This window comes from Lates calcarifer, linkage group LG19, assembly GCF_001640805.2.
Source record: "Lates calcarifer isolate ASB-BC8 linkage group LG19, TLL_Latcal_v3, whole genome shotgun sequence".
Taxonomy (NCBI): Eukaryota; Metazoa; Chordata; class Actinopteri; family Centropomidae; genus Lates; species Lates calcarifer.
Window position 1 is genome coordinate 16,955,544 of NC_066851.1, and position 15,087 is coordinate 16,970,630.

Here is a 15,087-nt window from a genome sequence, read left to right on the forward strand (position 1 = left end):
TTTTTTGTATTTTTTGTATGCAACAATGCATACAAATTAAATGGGTAATCAAATAAACTGTATGCTCATATAAGTGGTAATGAAATAAACTAAAGCAAGACACAGTGCTAGTTTCCAGTGCATCTGTTATCACATAGTGATATAATGTGCTGAAAGTCACACAAACACTCACACATTTCAGAATCTTCATATATCCACAAATGTATGAATGTACTGAAGCATGTTGTTTTTGTGTATGTGCAAACACAAGTTAAAACTGTGTCAAACCAAAAACAACACAGACCTTAAATATTTTATTCAACTTGAATGAGTAAGAGGTTTTCTATATTCACCACTGGCCTAATTTTGCTGCCTGCTTCTCTCTGTTTTTTTTTTGTTTTTGTTTTTTTTTCAAGATAATCAACATGGTGAAGGAACTGCCCCTCAGGGGTATGGTGAATTGTGACATGATGTGTGGTCTCTGACTTGGCTAGTGTGTAAACATAAGCTTGCCAGCCACATACACCTATTTCTCCACGGGGTGATTAAGGTTATTCCAACAAAAGGAAATTGGATCCTGATTGCAGATTGGTGTCAGGGTGGGTTAACTTGAGGTCAGAGTTAAGCTTTATTTAACAGAGGCGACATATGAGGATAGGCAGAATAGATTAGCAACAGAATATCAGAGGGAAAATGTCTGTTTTCATACTCTCCTCAAGATGTACTGTATGGGATTTGACAGTTTCAGATTCACAGTTTTGTTGGATGATGCTTTTATGCACTGACTGCACTGTTCTCTGACTTTTTCTGACACATCAAAATGACTCATCAGTGAGTCATATATATATATGTTTAACTGAAAGGCTTCATTTGTGCTCTGGGGCACAGATCAAGATAAAAAAAGATCACTTCTGTTGCTCTCCACCCCTCAAATTGCATGTTATTTCAAAAGGATCTATGACATAAAAGATACAGAGATACACGAAAGGAGATTTATATTCAGCTCCTACATTTCTTTGTCAAATATGTTTTATAAAATGTAAATCCATCTTTAACCATCCTTGATTTCATCCTGCCCCCTTCCTGTTGAAGATACAAAGGTGCTGAACAGTGTCACCCATGTCAAAGTTTGCATGAATATTTCAGAAGCTGATGTCAACAGCAGCTGTAAAGCAGCTATAAAGAGGGAGGCTCTCTGCACAGGAGACCTCCGAACCCTCTAGACAGCCACCCACTGAAGATAAGGACCCTTCCGGTTTGTGTTTCAGCACCATGGTCAGCGCACGAGCTCTCCTCTTCGCGGCCACCTGCTGCTGCGCCTACCTGCAGCTCGCTCGTGCAGAGGACTCTTCGCTGGAGACGCGCTCGTTGGACTTCCCGCTGAAAACCCAACAGGAAAAAGACCTGGTGAGAGATTTTACTCAGCTGAATTAATGAAGCATCTTGATGCTTTGTGAATAGTATTTACATTGTTTGGAAAAAAGTGACATGACGATGTTTTCATTCCAAATAAGTCAAGTTTTAAAAGCACAACCTCTTTGGCGACATTTAAACTTTCTGGCATTTTTCCTGTGCAGATTGACGCGTTGCAAGAAGTCCTGGAGAAACTGAGGAGCAAGGAGATGCCATTAGAGAAGAAGCTTGGCTGGTTGCCCTCGGTAAGTAACCAAAATTAGAAATTAGCAAACTGAACTACTGAGTTACGCACATATGATTTTGGAGATGCATTTCTTCTCGTTAGGTTTGATCAAGAAAATAAATATACAACCTCTTTTTGCAATCTTCTGTCGTTCTGCATTGATATTGTTTTTACCCTTCCAGTGTGACGCAGGAGAGCCATGCGCAGTGCGTAAAGGCGCGCGTATTGGCACACTGTGCAGCTGTCCCCGGGGGACGTCCTGTAACTTTTATGTCCTCAAATGTTTGTGAGTGAAGAGGACAAAAAAGAAAAAAGAGATGCACGAGATGACAGGAGTGAGTTCAGGGGTTTGAAGTGACAAGAAGTCCCCTCCTTAGTGTAAGATATGCAGAGAGGCTGCTACTGTTGTCATTCTCTGTGTGATAAAAATAAAAATGTAATGTAATATGTGATAAATAAATGACGTTTTTGTTTTATAAACGCGGGCTGGAATATGTTAGAATATGTTTTGAATAAGTTCAACGGCCTGTGAACGTCTCTCTTTCTGTCAGTGATTATGATCGTGGCACAGGTGGAAGTTAGTTGTGTAGGATTGTGGCGTCTTATGACAAACTTTTTGAAAGTGGATTTTGTCATAAATCTATGTTATTTCCTGTTTTTGTTTGTGCTTGTTGTTGTTTTTTTTTTGTAAGAAAGAAGATAGACCATGAGTTCTGAAAACATTTGTAAGACGATGAGGTAAATAAATTCAATTTAAAATTGGAATTGACGAGTCTGTGTGTGTCTGAGAGAGAAAATTAGCAGCATTATGAAAAAAAGTTGATTTCATGCAGTTACTTTAAAATCTACATTTGGTTGCCTATTGGCAACTGGATTTTTTCATTTCTCCATAACCATCACCTGTTGGTAATCTTTTCATTAAAACTCTAAACCACTTAAAGGACATCAATACAGAAAAATATATCGATTCTTTTTTCCATGCGTCATCAATAATTCAGCCTCTTCCTTCACATCCACTAATGCACGACTGCATTCCAGCACATCAGCTGTCGTCTCTCTGTAATAAAAGGCGCTGTCAGGCTTTTTCAATGACATCACACCCAATTGCGAGTTTCCAACATGGCGTCCAGCCGGGTGCTGGGGAGGGAGGTCCAGGAGGAGCCGAGGCGCGCTGCGACCGCAAACCTCGACTTCTGCCTCCACAAATACTCCCTGCTCATCATTATCGGACGGACCGCTCACCTCAGACAGACGGGACACATCAGCAGGGAGATTGAACGAGGTACGTCTATTTCAACCCGCCTCATATAGCTACTGCACTGTATGTCATTTTTGCTTTTCTCTATATTCGGGTAAAAAAAAATCCAGATGCCTGCAAGTTCTCGTCGCCTAAATCACCACCGAGGATGTTACACTGACCCTATTGCAGTGTTTGTGTAATTTTATCCACCCCACTGACCGAGGATGCGTCATCTGGCGATGCTCCACCATCAGCACCACCTCATCCCTCTGGGCACATTATAATTAAAAGCAGTCTGGAGCGGGTGGTTTTTCTTACAGTCCAGTTTATCGTTCTGTAAGGAGAAGCTTTGGGGGGAATCGTTGCAGGGCGGATATTCAGTCAACACATAGCCACTTGTAAGCGACGTGCCATTAACCTTTGTGTGTTTATGTACAGCAGTAACTGTGGATACAGAGACTGTAGGCAGTGCATGGCTATAACGAGGCATTACAGTGTGTGTTTTACTGTGTGAGCACAGCCATAGATGTATTCAAGCAGAGGACATTTGAGTGCATAATTTATGTAAAAAGGCTGCAGATAGATAGGGAAACAGCAACGGAAACATAAAGGCAGATACTGAGAATGAGAACCAGAGACATAAAGATAGTCATCATTATCACTGGCCGACCAACATTTCATAACATTTCATAACATTTCATTCCGCGTAATGTCATCAACTTTTTATGAGCTAAGAAAAACAGCCCTGTTTTCAGCCTTTTCACAGTGCATTTTTTAGGCAATCCAGTTAGGATTTTAAATGGTTTAATCAGCTTATGAGAATTTTATCCACTCACAGTGAATTCTACAGTCTCAGTAGTACTCTACAGTTTATCTGTAGAATTCAAAATGAATGAATTTCACTATGTTCTTGCTCCTCATTGTCATATTTCTTTCTTTCTTATACATTGTGTCATACACTTGTCTTTGTAAATATTGCTAATGTACATAAAATATTTTAACTAGTATTTGTACAAAAATCTGACAATATATCACATTATATATCACAATATAAGAACCTATTCAAAGATAACACTTTTTAAATAATTTAAATGGTTAAACATTGCTTGTAGTGTTAAGTTTTTAGCAGCAAATCATGTGTTTAATGACATGGCGGCACAAACTGTTTACAGGTATTTGAGTACACTAGAAACCAGGATATGTATAGACATAGTCGTAATGCATAGATATGGTTCTTTTGGATCTATATCTTTTCAATGTGTCAGGGGCAAAATTTGAAACAAGCTTACCAGATAATGGGAAATATTAGGAATTTATCACATTGTTACAATCACGAGAAAATTGCTTTTATTGAAGTAACAGGGAGAGTTGAGTGAATTGGTTAAGTATTTTAGTAAATGTTACTATGTGTAAAGTGAATAATACCTACAATAACTGAATGTGCACATTGTTATAAGTTATTTTGTGTAGTGAATATTTGGAGTAAAATCAGTTGTTGATGTCTCCAGGTATTCGGTCATGGGACATCGACTTGAAATCCTGTAACTTGAACCTCTATCTCCAAGAATTCCTGTCTCATCACACGGCGTCATTCAAGGGTGCAGGTAAGAAACTGTTATTTTGAGTGATCCCTCGTGCCCAAAGTATTTGACCTCACAGAGAGCCCTGTGGTAACCATGGTAACCCGCCAGCTCGGCGGGTCTGGGGTCAGCGAGGAAGGAAGGAAGGAAAGTAGAGGAGCAGTCAGATGATTGTTAAACATGGGTGGGCCCTTTGGACAGAAAACAATAGAGAACTGCATCCAAGCTGTGCCACCTCTCTCTCTCTCTCACTGTGTATGTGTTACAGCCTTTTAGTATGCAGAGCCAAGGACTGCCAGGGAAAATGGTGAAAAGGCAAACATCAGAGTCAGACAGTCGTGTTACAGAGCTGTGAAGTGAGATGACGAACACAGACGAGAACAGATATCTTTTTCAAGGGAGGACAAAACAGCAGCTAAGAAGGTTGCCTGTTCTGTAGATAAAGAGCTTACATGTTATTCTGGGTGTAAGGGTTTTGTAAAATGCAGGGAGAGAGAAAGAGGAATAGTTTGATATTTCTGTGAATTTGCTCTCATGCTAAGAATTAGATGTTACAGTAAATATAGTAAATAATTGTTGCTGGAGCAATCAGCTGGCTAGCCTAGCTGAGCATAAAGACTGGAAATAGGTAGCCTGGTTTTGTCTAAAGCTAACAAAATCCATTGAACAGCACCTCTAAAGACCGTAAAAGTGTTTTTACACTTTAATATTTGTACAGGTTAAACAAACAAGATATAACATCTTGATTAGTGAGCTACAGAGATACTGGGAGGTGGAATTTGTTAGAGCCAGGCTGGCTGCATCCCCCTGTTTCCAGGCTTTGTGCTAAGATTACCTAATCAGCTAGGGTGGCTGTAGCTTCATATTAAATGTACAGATATGAGAGTGGTATGGATGCATGCCACAGTTTCACAAGGCCAAAACTGTGAAAAATGTTAGTCAGTGCAAAAACCAGTGAGATACTTCAATTGTTTTGTTTGTTTCTAACTTTAGAAAAAGATAAAGAAACTTTTGTTCATATTTGGGTCATTATTTTCCAGTTGGCTGTGTTCGCCTCTGTATCCTCAGACGTTCATCCACTTTCCCTCAGACTGGATATTCACTGCCGACTGAGTAAACTTGGCATCTCATCCTGAGACAGTCCCACTGACTCAGCTGTTCCACTCTTCTTCCTTCCTCTTTTTTAGCTCAATGAGTCAATCTCCGGTCCGGTTATCACAGTTCACTTTCTCTTTGACTTCTTTGGACCCCCCCCCCCGCCCGATTTGCTTCCCTCTGACTTCTCGGCCCCATCGCTTCCCAACTCCCTCAGCTGTGACTCTCCGGCTTTCTTCCCCTCGGTTGCTCTGCCTGTCTGTCCTTCTCTTTCTATGTTTTGTTTTTCTCTCTGCCTCCTCAGGGCAGAAGTGTCTGCGCCACAGCACCAGAGTGTTGGACATTCAGGTGCTGATCGGTCCATCTCAGGAACAGGTTCATTCAGAGGTGAGGGGATAGAATACTGGTGCATCAAGTTCTTGGGAGACAGTTGAATATATCATGCAACAGATGTGCAATTATTCACATTTTGACACATTTTTAAAATCAAATTCAAAAATTATTTTGTGTTATAAAAATGTTCTTGTACTTCTATTTTAATTGTTTAAACAGAACTGTGATAATTGTGATAATCTATCCTAATTTTCACAGGATTGCAGATAATCTTATATAAGAGTCACAACTGATAACTTATTTTAATTGTCATTCAAATTTTCCAACTGAACTCCAAAGATATTCACAGTGGTATAAACAGAGAGCAGAGGATACTCACATTTAAGAAGCTGGTACCAGCTGTCACTCTTTGATTTTTCTCTCTCACATATTCTTTTACTTTGTTCTGTTGCTGTTCTTTGACTTTTGATCATAAAAAGGAGTAAAGTGACATTACAAAATAAACACATTACCATCTCTCCCACCTGCTCAGGTGTTTGCTCTGCTGTCAAGGGAATCGGCTCATAAGCTGTTGATCTTGGCCGGTCAGAGCTTGGAGGAAAGTGGAGACCTGTTGTTTCACAAAGGACTGTTCTCACCGCACCAACTGAAACAAATAATAACAGAGCAGGTAACAGGCAGTAGCTGACTATTATCATTTTGCATATAAACGCTCTTTACAGCTGTAGCTTATTTTACTGCTGAACTCATATCTTTTGTGTTGACAAATTTTGCCATACAATTTCCCCTTCTTATTGACTTATGTTGTCGCTGTCTTCAGTTCATAGAACAAGAGAGCTCTGCCTCCTCCTCCAAGCTCAGTCCTGACCCTCAGCTGTCCCAACATCGGCGAGTGGAGGAATATTCTCCTGGGGAACCAGCCTTTGCAGGGTCCTTTCACGCTTCACATCAATCCCCCAGAGGTGCTGCCTGCCATGGAGGCCCTGGGGGAATTCACCTCCCTCATCTCCGGTACCCTTTGCCCTCCGTCCACCTTTGACCTCCTGCCTCCTCCCACCACCGTCGGTTTCCTGAAGCTGTCCCGTCCCTGCTGCTATGTGTTCCCTGCCAGCCGCGGTGACTGTGCCTTCTTTGCCGTTAATGGGTTTACCGTGCTGGTAGATGGTGGCTCGGACGCTCAGGCCTGTTTCTGGAAGCTGGTTCGCCACCTCGACCGTGTTGATGCAGTTTTGCTGACACACATTGGGACGGAGAACCTGCCAGGAGTCAATGCCTTCCTGGAGAGGAAGGTGGCCGAGCTGGAGCTAAGTTCTGATGTCAAAGGTTAGATAATAATGTTATTTATGGTCCTAAAGGAAGATGATGTGATCAGGAAATAAGTATTGAGATTTCATGTTAAAATTTCTCATTGTCTGTGTGTTTTCTCTGTGTTTCTATACTCTTTTATTTGATCAGATGACTTGTCTAAGAGGCTGATCTCCCCAGAGCTTGGAGTCGTGTTCTTCAACGCCCCCAGCAGGTTACAGGTGGAGCAACAGCCTTGTGAGTAATGCAGTGAAACTCTCTCTAATACAGTGTAGAAGTGAATAAGATATACCTTACAGGGAATAACTTCATAGGGCACCTTTAACTTTAAATTCAGAATACTGTACATCAACACAGAGCCTTTTTAGACTGCATACTGCTGGCTTTGCGCATACCTTTTCTGGTGTGAACACACAACATGAACAGTGAAGACATAAAAAAAAGATTATCGGCATGACTATTTCTGTTTCATTGTTGCCAGGGTCAAAGAAAATACAGAACAAGACAGAATTTCCTGAGAAAATTGACCCATTTATGCCAAAATCAGTTCCTCTCAGTTCCTTCCCTTGTTTGCTTTTTACCAGCTCTTTGTGATTATAGTGCTCAAATTTGGTGATTACTGGTGTTGATTGTTTGTAGTGTCTTGATCTGAAATTGAATGGTTATTAAGTCTTTTAGAATCTTTGGAGGAAGAGTGGTCCAAAGGCTCTGGTATACTGGAATTTCTTTTTATATCATGTGCACTTGCAAATGTAGTATGGTTTCTTACAGATGTTTGTTGTCTCTAGTGACAGCCACTATTTCAACAGTGAGACCTTGGATGGATGTTTAAACTGCTAGATTTTTAAATGCAAATGACAAAGTAATGCAAGTGGCTATGATCAAGTACATCTGTCATTCTCCTCCTGTCAGGTCTGGACAATGTACTGAAGTGCACACACCAGGCAGCCCTAACCCTCCAGTTACTAAAAAAGTTAGACATCAGACCACAACCAATGTTTCGACCGCAAGGAGCCCCTATTGAGCCAATAACCCTGTTCCAGAAGATGGGAGTGGGACAGCTGGATTTATACATCCTAAATCCTGGCAAAAACAGCCAGGAGTACCAGACATTCATGCAAAACTGGCCTGATTCAGTGTCATCAGCATCCAAATCTCAAACCTTACCTCTCACCGCCATGGCCTCGGTGTCTGCCCTGCTCGTCTGGCATCCAGCGTGCCCTCAGGAGAAGGTGGTCAGGGTGCTGTTCCCTGGTGTTACCCCACAGGTTAAGCTGCTGCAGGGGCTCGAGAAGCTGAAGGGCCTGGCCTTCCTCCAAAAACCCATGGTGACAACTGGTGACCTGGAGAAGCTGGGGGAAGACGGTAAGACCAAGAGGACAGAGAGCCAGGATAGTAGCAGGTCACAAGGGAAGGAAACAACACCCAAACATGGGAAAGAAAGAGGGGTTAGAGAAGAGGTTAAGGAGATATCAGTGAAAGAAAAGGGAAAAGGATTGAATGGAGTTGGTGTAAGAGATGCTGATAAAACCAAAATCAAAGAGGGGGGTGTAAAGCAAAAAGCAGCATCTTCTGAGAAGAATACCTCAAAGAAAGGAGGAGGGAAGAATGGGAAAAAGGAAGAGAAGACTGGCAATAAAGAGGAGAATGGTCTTATGAAGAATGATCAGATGAAAAAGGATGGTCTCCCTTCCAAACCAAAGAATGAAAATAAAACTAAGCTCAAAAAGGAAGCAAAAAATGACTCTAAAACAGGGGCGAAGAAAACAAAAAAAACATCAGGAAAGGAGTCAAATGATGGCAAGAAGGCACACACAAACACTGAAATGCCAAATAACAACTCAACAAAACCTGATGCTGGGACTACGTTAGAACTCCCAGAGCAAGGCTTCCCTGCTTCTGCCCAGCAGAATCAAAAACTGGAGAAAGAACCTGAGGAGAACCCCTGTGGCTCTAAAATGTCTACCCCTGAGGACATGACAGCTGATTTTCTCAAGCTGCGAGAGGAAACTGAACGAGAAGAGCTGCAAGTGGAAACAGCAGATGAAGGAGAGCAGAAAAGCAGTGAGTCAGGAAATGAAAAGAGCCTTGGAGGTCTGAGCAAAGAGACAAGTAATGATGCTGCCGATGCATCAGGGGAAGAAGCAGCAGGTGGTGTTGGGATAATGGGAGGAGAGAGTGGTGATAATGAAGTGCAGGATATGATTGTGACTGGGGAGAAAGCTGGTGTAGATGTACAGAAAGGGTCTGTATGGGAGTCTGGAAATGCTACCAAACCAGCAAAGGTTGTGGGATTTCCGTCCCCCTTGAACAAGGTGCCGAAGAATGAGCGCACGGTCCAGCTAGACTTAACCCCAACTGAGTACACTCTTCTAGATGGTGCTTTGAGACACAGCCCTCCTTCAAGATCCTCTCCAGAGAACCAGGCCCCTGTCAGCCCTGATGAGGAGACCGTAGAGCCGGCCTCCCCTGACTCACGGCCCAACAGTGCAGGCCACACTCCTTACTGTCTTTCCCCCGACGATGTGTGGTGCAACAGGGCCACTCTTAGCAGGTTACAGGCCCAGATGGGTAACCTGGAGTCCGCTGATGTCAACCAGCCAAATGGATCATCCAGACAAAGTGAGGAGCAGCCATGCCAGTCCAAAAACACAGAGAGCCACATGAATCCCAGAGAGAAGCATCTAAGTTTCCTTTCTTTGGGTACATTCAAAGACGGATCTTCAGACCCCTCTCCATCTGTGACAACCACCACGACTACACACTCCATGCCAGCAGAGGTGAGCTCACCTCAGTCAACAGAGGTAGATGAATCACTGTCCATGTCCTTTGAGCAGGGACCAACCAATGTGAGTCAGAGAGAGGGGGATGACAGCATTCATCACTCCCACTCCAATGGAGGCCATTTTGTGGGGATGTCTTTGCCAATGAAGAAACCTCCTAGATCTTTGTGTCAAGGTTCAGAGATAGGGCGACCTTCAGCTCCAAACACGCTTCATTTTGAGGCATCACCTCATGATGTTGATCTTTGTTTGGTTTCTCCTTGCGAGTTCAAGCATTTCAAACCTCCTGACTCCAGCTCAGGTGCCAGCGAGCCATCCAGAGGAGCCTTCACTCCACATCATCATCGGCAACAACAATAACAACCCAAAGGACACGTCACCCAGTGAATCAAACGCCCCCGTCTGCACAGAGGACTGTCCATCCACAACAGCAGATGGAGCTCTGGACTCAGATGAGGATGACTCATGCAGTGAGCCGACTAACTCCCCCCATGACATCTGCACCAGTCAGGCTCTTCCCCCAGACCCTCTTCCAGCCCCTCTCAGAGACAGTCCGCCTCTGCCCCCACATCCTGACACCTCCATGCCTGTTCCTCAGTCTGACACTGATGCCCACGGGAAGAGAGCTAAAGCCAGCAGCATGCGAGGGAAAAAAACACCAGGGGTGAGTTTGTCTTAATATAGTGTATGAGCTCATTATTTAAGCTAAATTTGTTGGATGAAAAATACTTTTATAGTGGCTGCAATCAAGTCTCACTATAGAATTTCTGAGCCAGATTTGCAGAAGATTAATAGAGTTTTCTTCCAGTGACGAGAAGATTGAGATGGCTCCCGGCCAAGAAATAGTCAAGAACATAACCAACACATAAAACAACAAATTGTGTTTTTTAAACTTAAAAAGTAAGGTGTAAACCTGAATCATTCTATAATGATATTAGCAAGAAAATACTTACTTACCACTAAGCACCATTCACAAGGTGAATGAGAAGACATTCTGAGCACCTAGATGACTTTTATAAAAAATATAATTCATACTTTATAATGAATTTTGAGTAGCATATTTGCTAAGGTGATTTTGAGCATAAATCCATTGCAGCTCTGCTGGAATGAAATCTAATATGAAACTTTGTGTACAATTTTGCTTTTTAATGTTACCAGGTTATTGAGGGCTCCCAAAGATCAGGTTCAGGGAAAAGTAGGACAGGGAGCCAAAGTGGGGTCACAAAAGGGAATTTGTCTCGTACGCTTTCTTCCGGCACCCGCTCAGCACCAGCTAAATCTTCACCAAATCCAGGTATAGATGTTTCTTTCCCTTTCCCTTTTCTCACAGAGTAACTTGGTGTCATCATTTCCATACAGCAGTTTCTCCTCTTCTGTCACAGGCTCTAAGTCTACCTCTGCTGGTGAAGTCAGTGTGTATGTGGATCTGGCCTATATCCCCTCTGGAGCCTCCTCTCCAACAGTCAATGTGGACTTCTTCAGGTGTGTTCGCTCCTCCTGTTACATCATCAGCGGCGACAGTCCGGAGAGGGAGGAGCTTATGAGGCAGACACTGGATCGCTCTGCTGGAAGGAAAGATATCCTGGCCGGACACTATGCAGGTAGATACACACATACACAGTTAGGTTCATGCACAGTGAAACAACATGACGTTGAAATGAGTTTATCCCGTGGTTGTGACACCTTTTGGCCAATCAGAAATGAATGGAAATGAATGTGTGGCTGTGGTATAAATGAATAAAAACTAAAAAGAAGCTTTGTACCACAGTGTTTTCCGCAGAGCAAAAGGAACATCAATAGTAATAAAAAATTAACCACAAATGTTTTGACCACACAGATACCCCATAAAAGTATATGATCAATACACAGACAAGGATGTATAGTACTTGGTCATGTAATTTGATGGGCTGAGTGTGCATTCATTTTCTCTTGCATGTTATAGATTCATTTATTGGTGGATCAAAGTTCCTATTTTTCCCTTCCACACAGTGTGAAGATAATTATACAGGATAAACAATGGTGAAATGCTAGGTTAAATGTGAGCAACTTCCTACTCGTCTGCCCTTTTCTCTGTATCTCCAGGTGACAGTGATCCCCACCTTCGAGTCAGTGTCGATGCAGGAATGGTACCAGCAGACCCTGGACAGACAGAAGGAGCTGGGCATCACTGTCCTGGGATCCAACAGCACTGTCGCCATGCAGGACGAGACCTTTCCTGCCTGTAAGATAGAGTTCTGAGGCAACACTTTGAGATGCAGAGGTGAATATGAGGATGGAAATGTGCATGTGAGACAGAAAGGAACAGACTGGAGTGAGGAGTGACAGAAAAGAGAGTTAGAAACAGACATTATGGGGAAATATTAAGCTCCTTACTGAGCGAAAACAACTGAATGGGTAATTAAATGGGGCATCCACCCCATCCCCTCCTGGTTTTCACCTCTTTGCGGGCTTCTTTTGCATCAAAAAGCCCTTATTTCTCTTCATCTGTGGAGAACACACATCCCTGTGGGGAGTATTGCATGATTTTTTTTTTTTTTTTACCAATGACCCTGTGCCAAACAGGAGAGGAGATCACACTGGCTGCGAGAGAAGCATGTCGGGCTGCAAACATGTAGATCCACATGAAAGCTGATGTTGTAGATTAGTCAAAATAGTTAGCACACATAGGGTTAAAGGCACTAAGTGTTGGCTTGTTTTCTCAAAACATTAATCACTGAAGTGTGACAGCAGCCTGTGCTATGTTTCTGGGCCCATTTTTGCTGCTTTTGATGCAACATTTACAACTTCACCTGAGGGGAATTCAAGGATTACTCAGCTAATCAAACAGCTCAAGATATTCCCAAATGGCAAGAGTATGCAAACGTTTGTTTATGAAAGCATTGTTTTCATTGCATTTCTTCTGTTTACTAAAATACACAGCATATAGTTGGATGTTTGTTGTGAGCACTGTGAGCAGACATGAGGCGAGCTGTACTGTGTGTTGTACCTGCTTTAAAAAGTATTGTGCCACTGTGGCTTCAATGCCGAGCAAACAGACGCTGATGTGTCCCGCTGTTAATGAGTGATAATCTCCCCGCTGAATCTGAGATTACCGAACCTGAGTGTGCAAAGACAAACCTGTCAGCAGGGATTAGAGCAACAGATTAAATTTAATAGCATTACAGCAATCACCTTATTTAGAATGGTACTGTAACTGTAATCCATTACAAGTGCTTATAATCATGCTAATCAGGAATCAGACTGCAAATGCTTTTGTAGTATTATGTGTTGACTTATTATCTTACTAAAAAAACATTAAAAGTAATGACATGTATTTTGATTGTGAATATGATTGATATATCATCAGTATATTGTAGACAAATATTTTGCACAGCATAAAATCAAGGTTTAGTAACAGTGGGTCGTAATGAGAGCTTACAGTCTGTAAATAAGAATAGATGTGGACAAAAAAAAAGATATTATTTATAATTGGAGGCAATGAAATCCTGAAAGTGAAAGTAAAAGTCATCAAAAATCACACTACCTAATTACTAGGACTTAAGTACACATAACACTTTATTTTATGTATACATATTTCCCAATAAATCCTCTCTGGAATAACCTATGTCATTTGGTACTAGATACAGGGAAAATAAATACACTATTCAGTTGATACATTTCCTATTAATTATTAGCATAACTTGTTAGCAAAAATGTCAAATTTGTGTACATGCAGGCATACGATTTATTTATTATTTTTCTAATAGAAAACGAATAGTAATAAAAAATAATATTTACTTGGGCTTAAATAGAGCAGTTTGTCAATAGAAATTCCTCTGAAAAAACATTATATAATTTCTTATACTCTCATCATAACTAACTACACTAACAACATAACTAAATCTTTATTTCCCTGTAAGTTGTATCAAATTTCATAGATTTAGACCCAGTATACTTTGAATTTGATTTAAAGTGAATAATTGGAAATCTTTGATGTAATGGATTACATTTTAGCCTGTCCTTTTTTCTTTCTTCTATCCTTTTATCCCAGCCTGGATGGTGAGATGTCAAAGAATCACACCTTAAACTATGATTATCTGTGTTGCTGTTTTGCCTTTAAAAGGATTAGTTCACACAGATGCGAACGTGGCATACAGACTTTCCTCAATATACCAAAGCATGATATTAAAAATGACGTCACCGACCATTTTCCTCTTCATCTGAATGCTGCCTCCAAATACAAAAGTACTAAAATAAATAAATAATTCATTTTCATTCAATATCTTAAATCTTATCTGAAATGTATTTTGTAATTATATAAATGCACTGTTAAACTTTTATCATGAAATGCAAATTGATTTTTATTTTATGCAATCAACCTTCTTTTTTTTTTTTTTTTTTTTTTAAATCTGTTTCTCAAATGGTGTATATGGAATTAATACTTTCACATATGTTATCCAACTCATTACAGCTCTTATGGTTCCCTGCAAATTTTCCACACACTTTTCTGCAAAAGGCTGCCTGATTAAATTGATTTTTGTGGGAATTTGAAGGTTGAACTAGGTCTGTAATCACAGGCAACAATTACTTGAACCCCACAGTAGCCAAGTGAATCGTAACTGTATGTCTGTGTCCCGCATGTATCAAATACTGTGTGTACTGTATGTTGTTTCATTCATGATATTCATGAAGACAGGGAGCAAAGCACTGTGGGAAAACAGAGGCAGAGAGAGAGGGGTGTTGGATGAAAACCGCCACTACATACAATGTCAATATGTGTGGGTTGTGGGGCCGGGAGTAATGTATGAATAAAGAATGTGCATCACCATTCAAACATGTTTGCTGAGAGTCATGAAAATGCAAATTCTAAAGTGGTGCAGCCTTGTAGATGTTGAATAAAATTATGAATGTGCTGCAGGTCAAAACTAGTCAGCCTACTTTTATTTATTATTGTTTATTATTATTATTTCTATTAGTATTTTAGTAAAAAGTTTCTGCTCAGATTTTTGAAAGTTGGAGCTGTTGAAGTGAAGTGACTGAGGCTTTAACAAATCATGTTACGGTTCAGGGTTTCCAGACCCAAATGCAGACACACACAAAAGCAAAAAGGTGCAATGAAGGTACTTATAATCAAAATAAAATAAAAATAATCAG

At 41.1% G+C, this 15,087-nt stretch overlaps 2 protein-coding genes across 2 annotated transcripts; both read left to right on the forward strand.

The window, feature by feature from the left end:
• The first annotated feature begins 973 nt into the window (after nucleotides 1-973).
• On the forward strand, nucleotides 974-2,383 carry LOC108874933 (cocaine- and amphetamine-regulated transcript protein). Its single transcript, XM_018663526.2, has 3 exons — nucleotides 974-1,386; nucleotides 1,557-1,637; nucleotides 1,801-2,383. The coding sequence occupies exons 1-3, from the start codon at nucleotides 1,252-1,254 to the stop codon at nucleotides 1,906-1,908; spliced, it is 324 nt and encodes a 107-aa protein (XP_018519042.1). The 5' UTR covers nucleotides 974-1,251; the 3' UTR covers nucleotides 1,909-2,383.
• A 75-nt stretch (nucleotides 2,384-2,458) lies between these two features.
• Nucleotides 2,459-14,858, forward strand: LOC108874934 (microtubule-associated protein 1S-like). The gene is given in 13 exon segments (XM_018663527.2): nucleotides 2,459-2,900; nucleotides 4,367-4,462; nucleotides 5,838-5,920; nucleotides 6,399-6,536; nucleotides 6,687-6,813; nucleotides 6,815-7,189; nucleotides 7,322-7,408; nucleotides 8,084-10,312; nucleotides 10,314-10,618; nucleotides 11,113-11,248; nucleotides 11,337-11,512; nucleotides 11,514-11,555; nucleotides 12,037-14,858. Coding segments are annotated over 13 exon segments (4,113 nt in total). The 5' UTR covers nucleotides 2,459-2,737; the 3' UTR covers nucleotides 12,193-14,858.
• Nucleotides 14,859-15,087: the final 229 nt, after the last annotated feature.

Bases quoted from the DNA above. Each gene is read 5' to 3' on its own strand.
- LOC108874933 (XM_018663526.2), top strand. From the start codon at position 1,252: ATGGTCAGCGCACGAGCTCTCCTCTTCGCGGCCACCTGCTGCTGCGCC. The intron at 1,387-1,556 runs GTGAGAGATTTT...TTTCCTGTGCAG, and splicing joins CCCAACAGGAAAAAGACCTG to ATTGACGCGTTGCAAGAAGT. The intron at 1,638-1,800 runs GTAAGTAACCAA...TTACCCTTCCAG, and splicing joins AGCTTGGCTGGTTGCCCTCG to TGTGACGCAGGAGAGCCATG.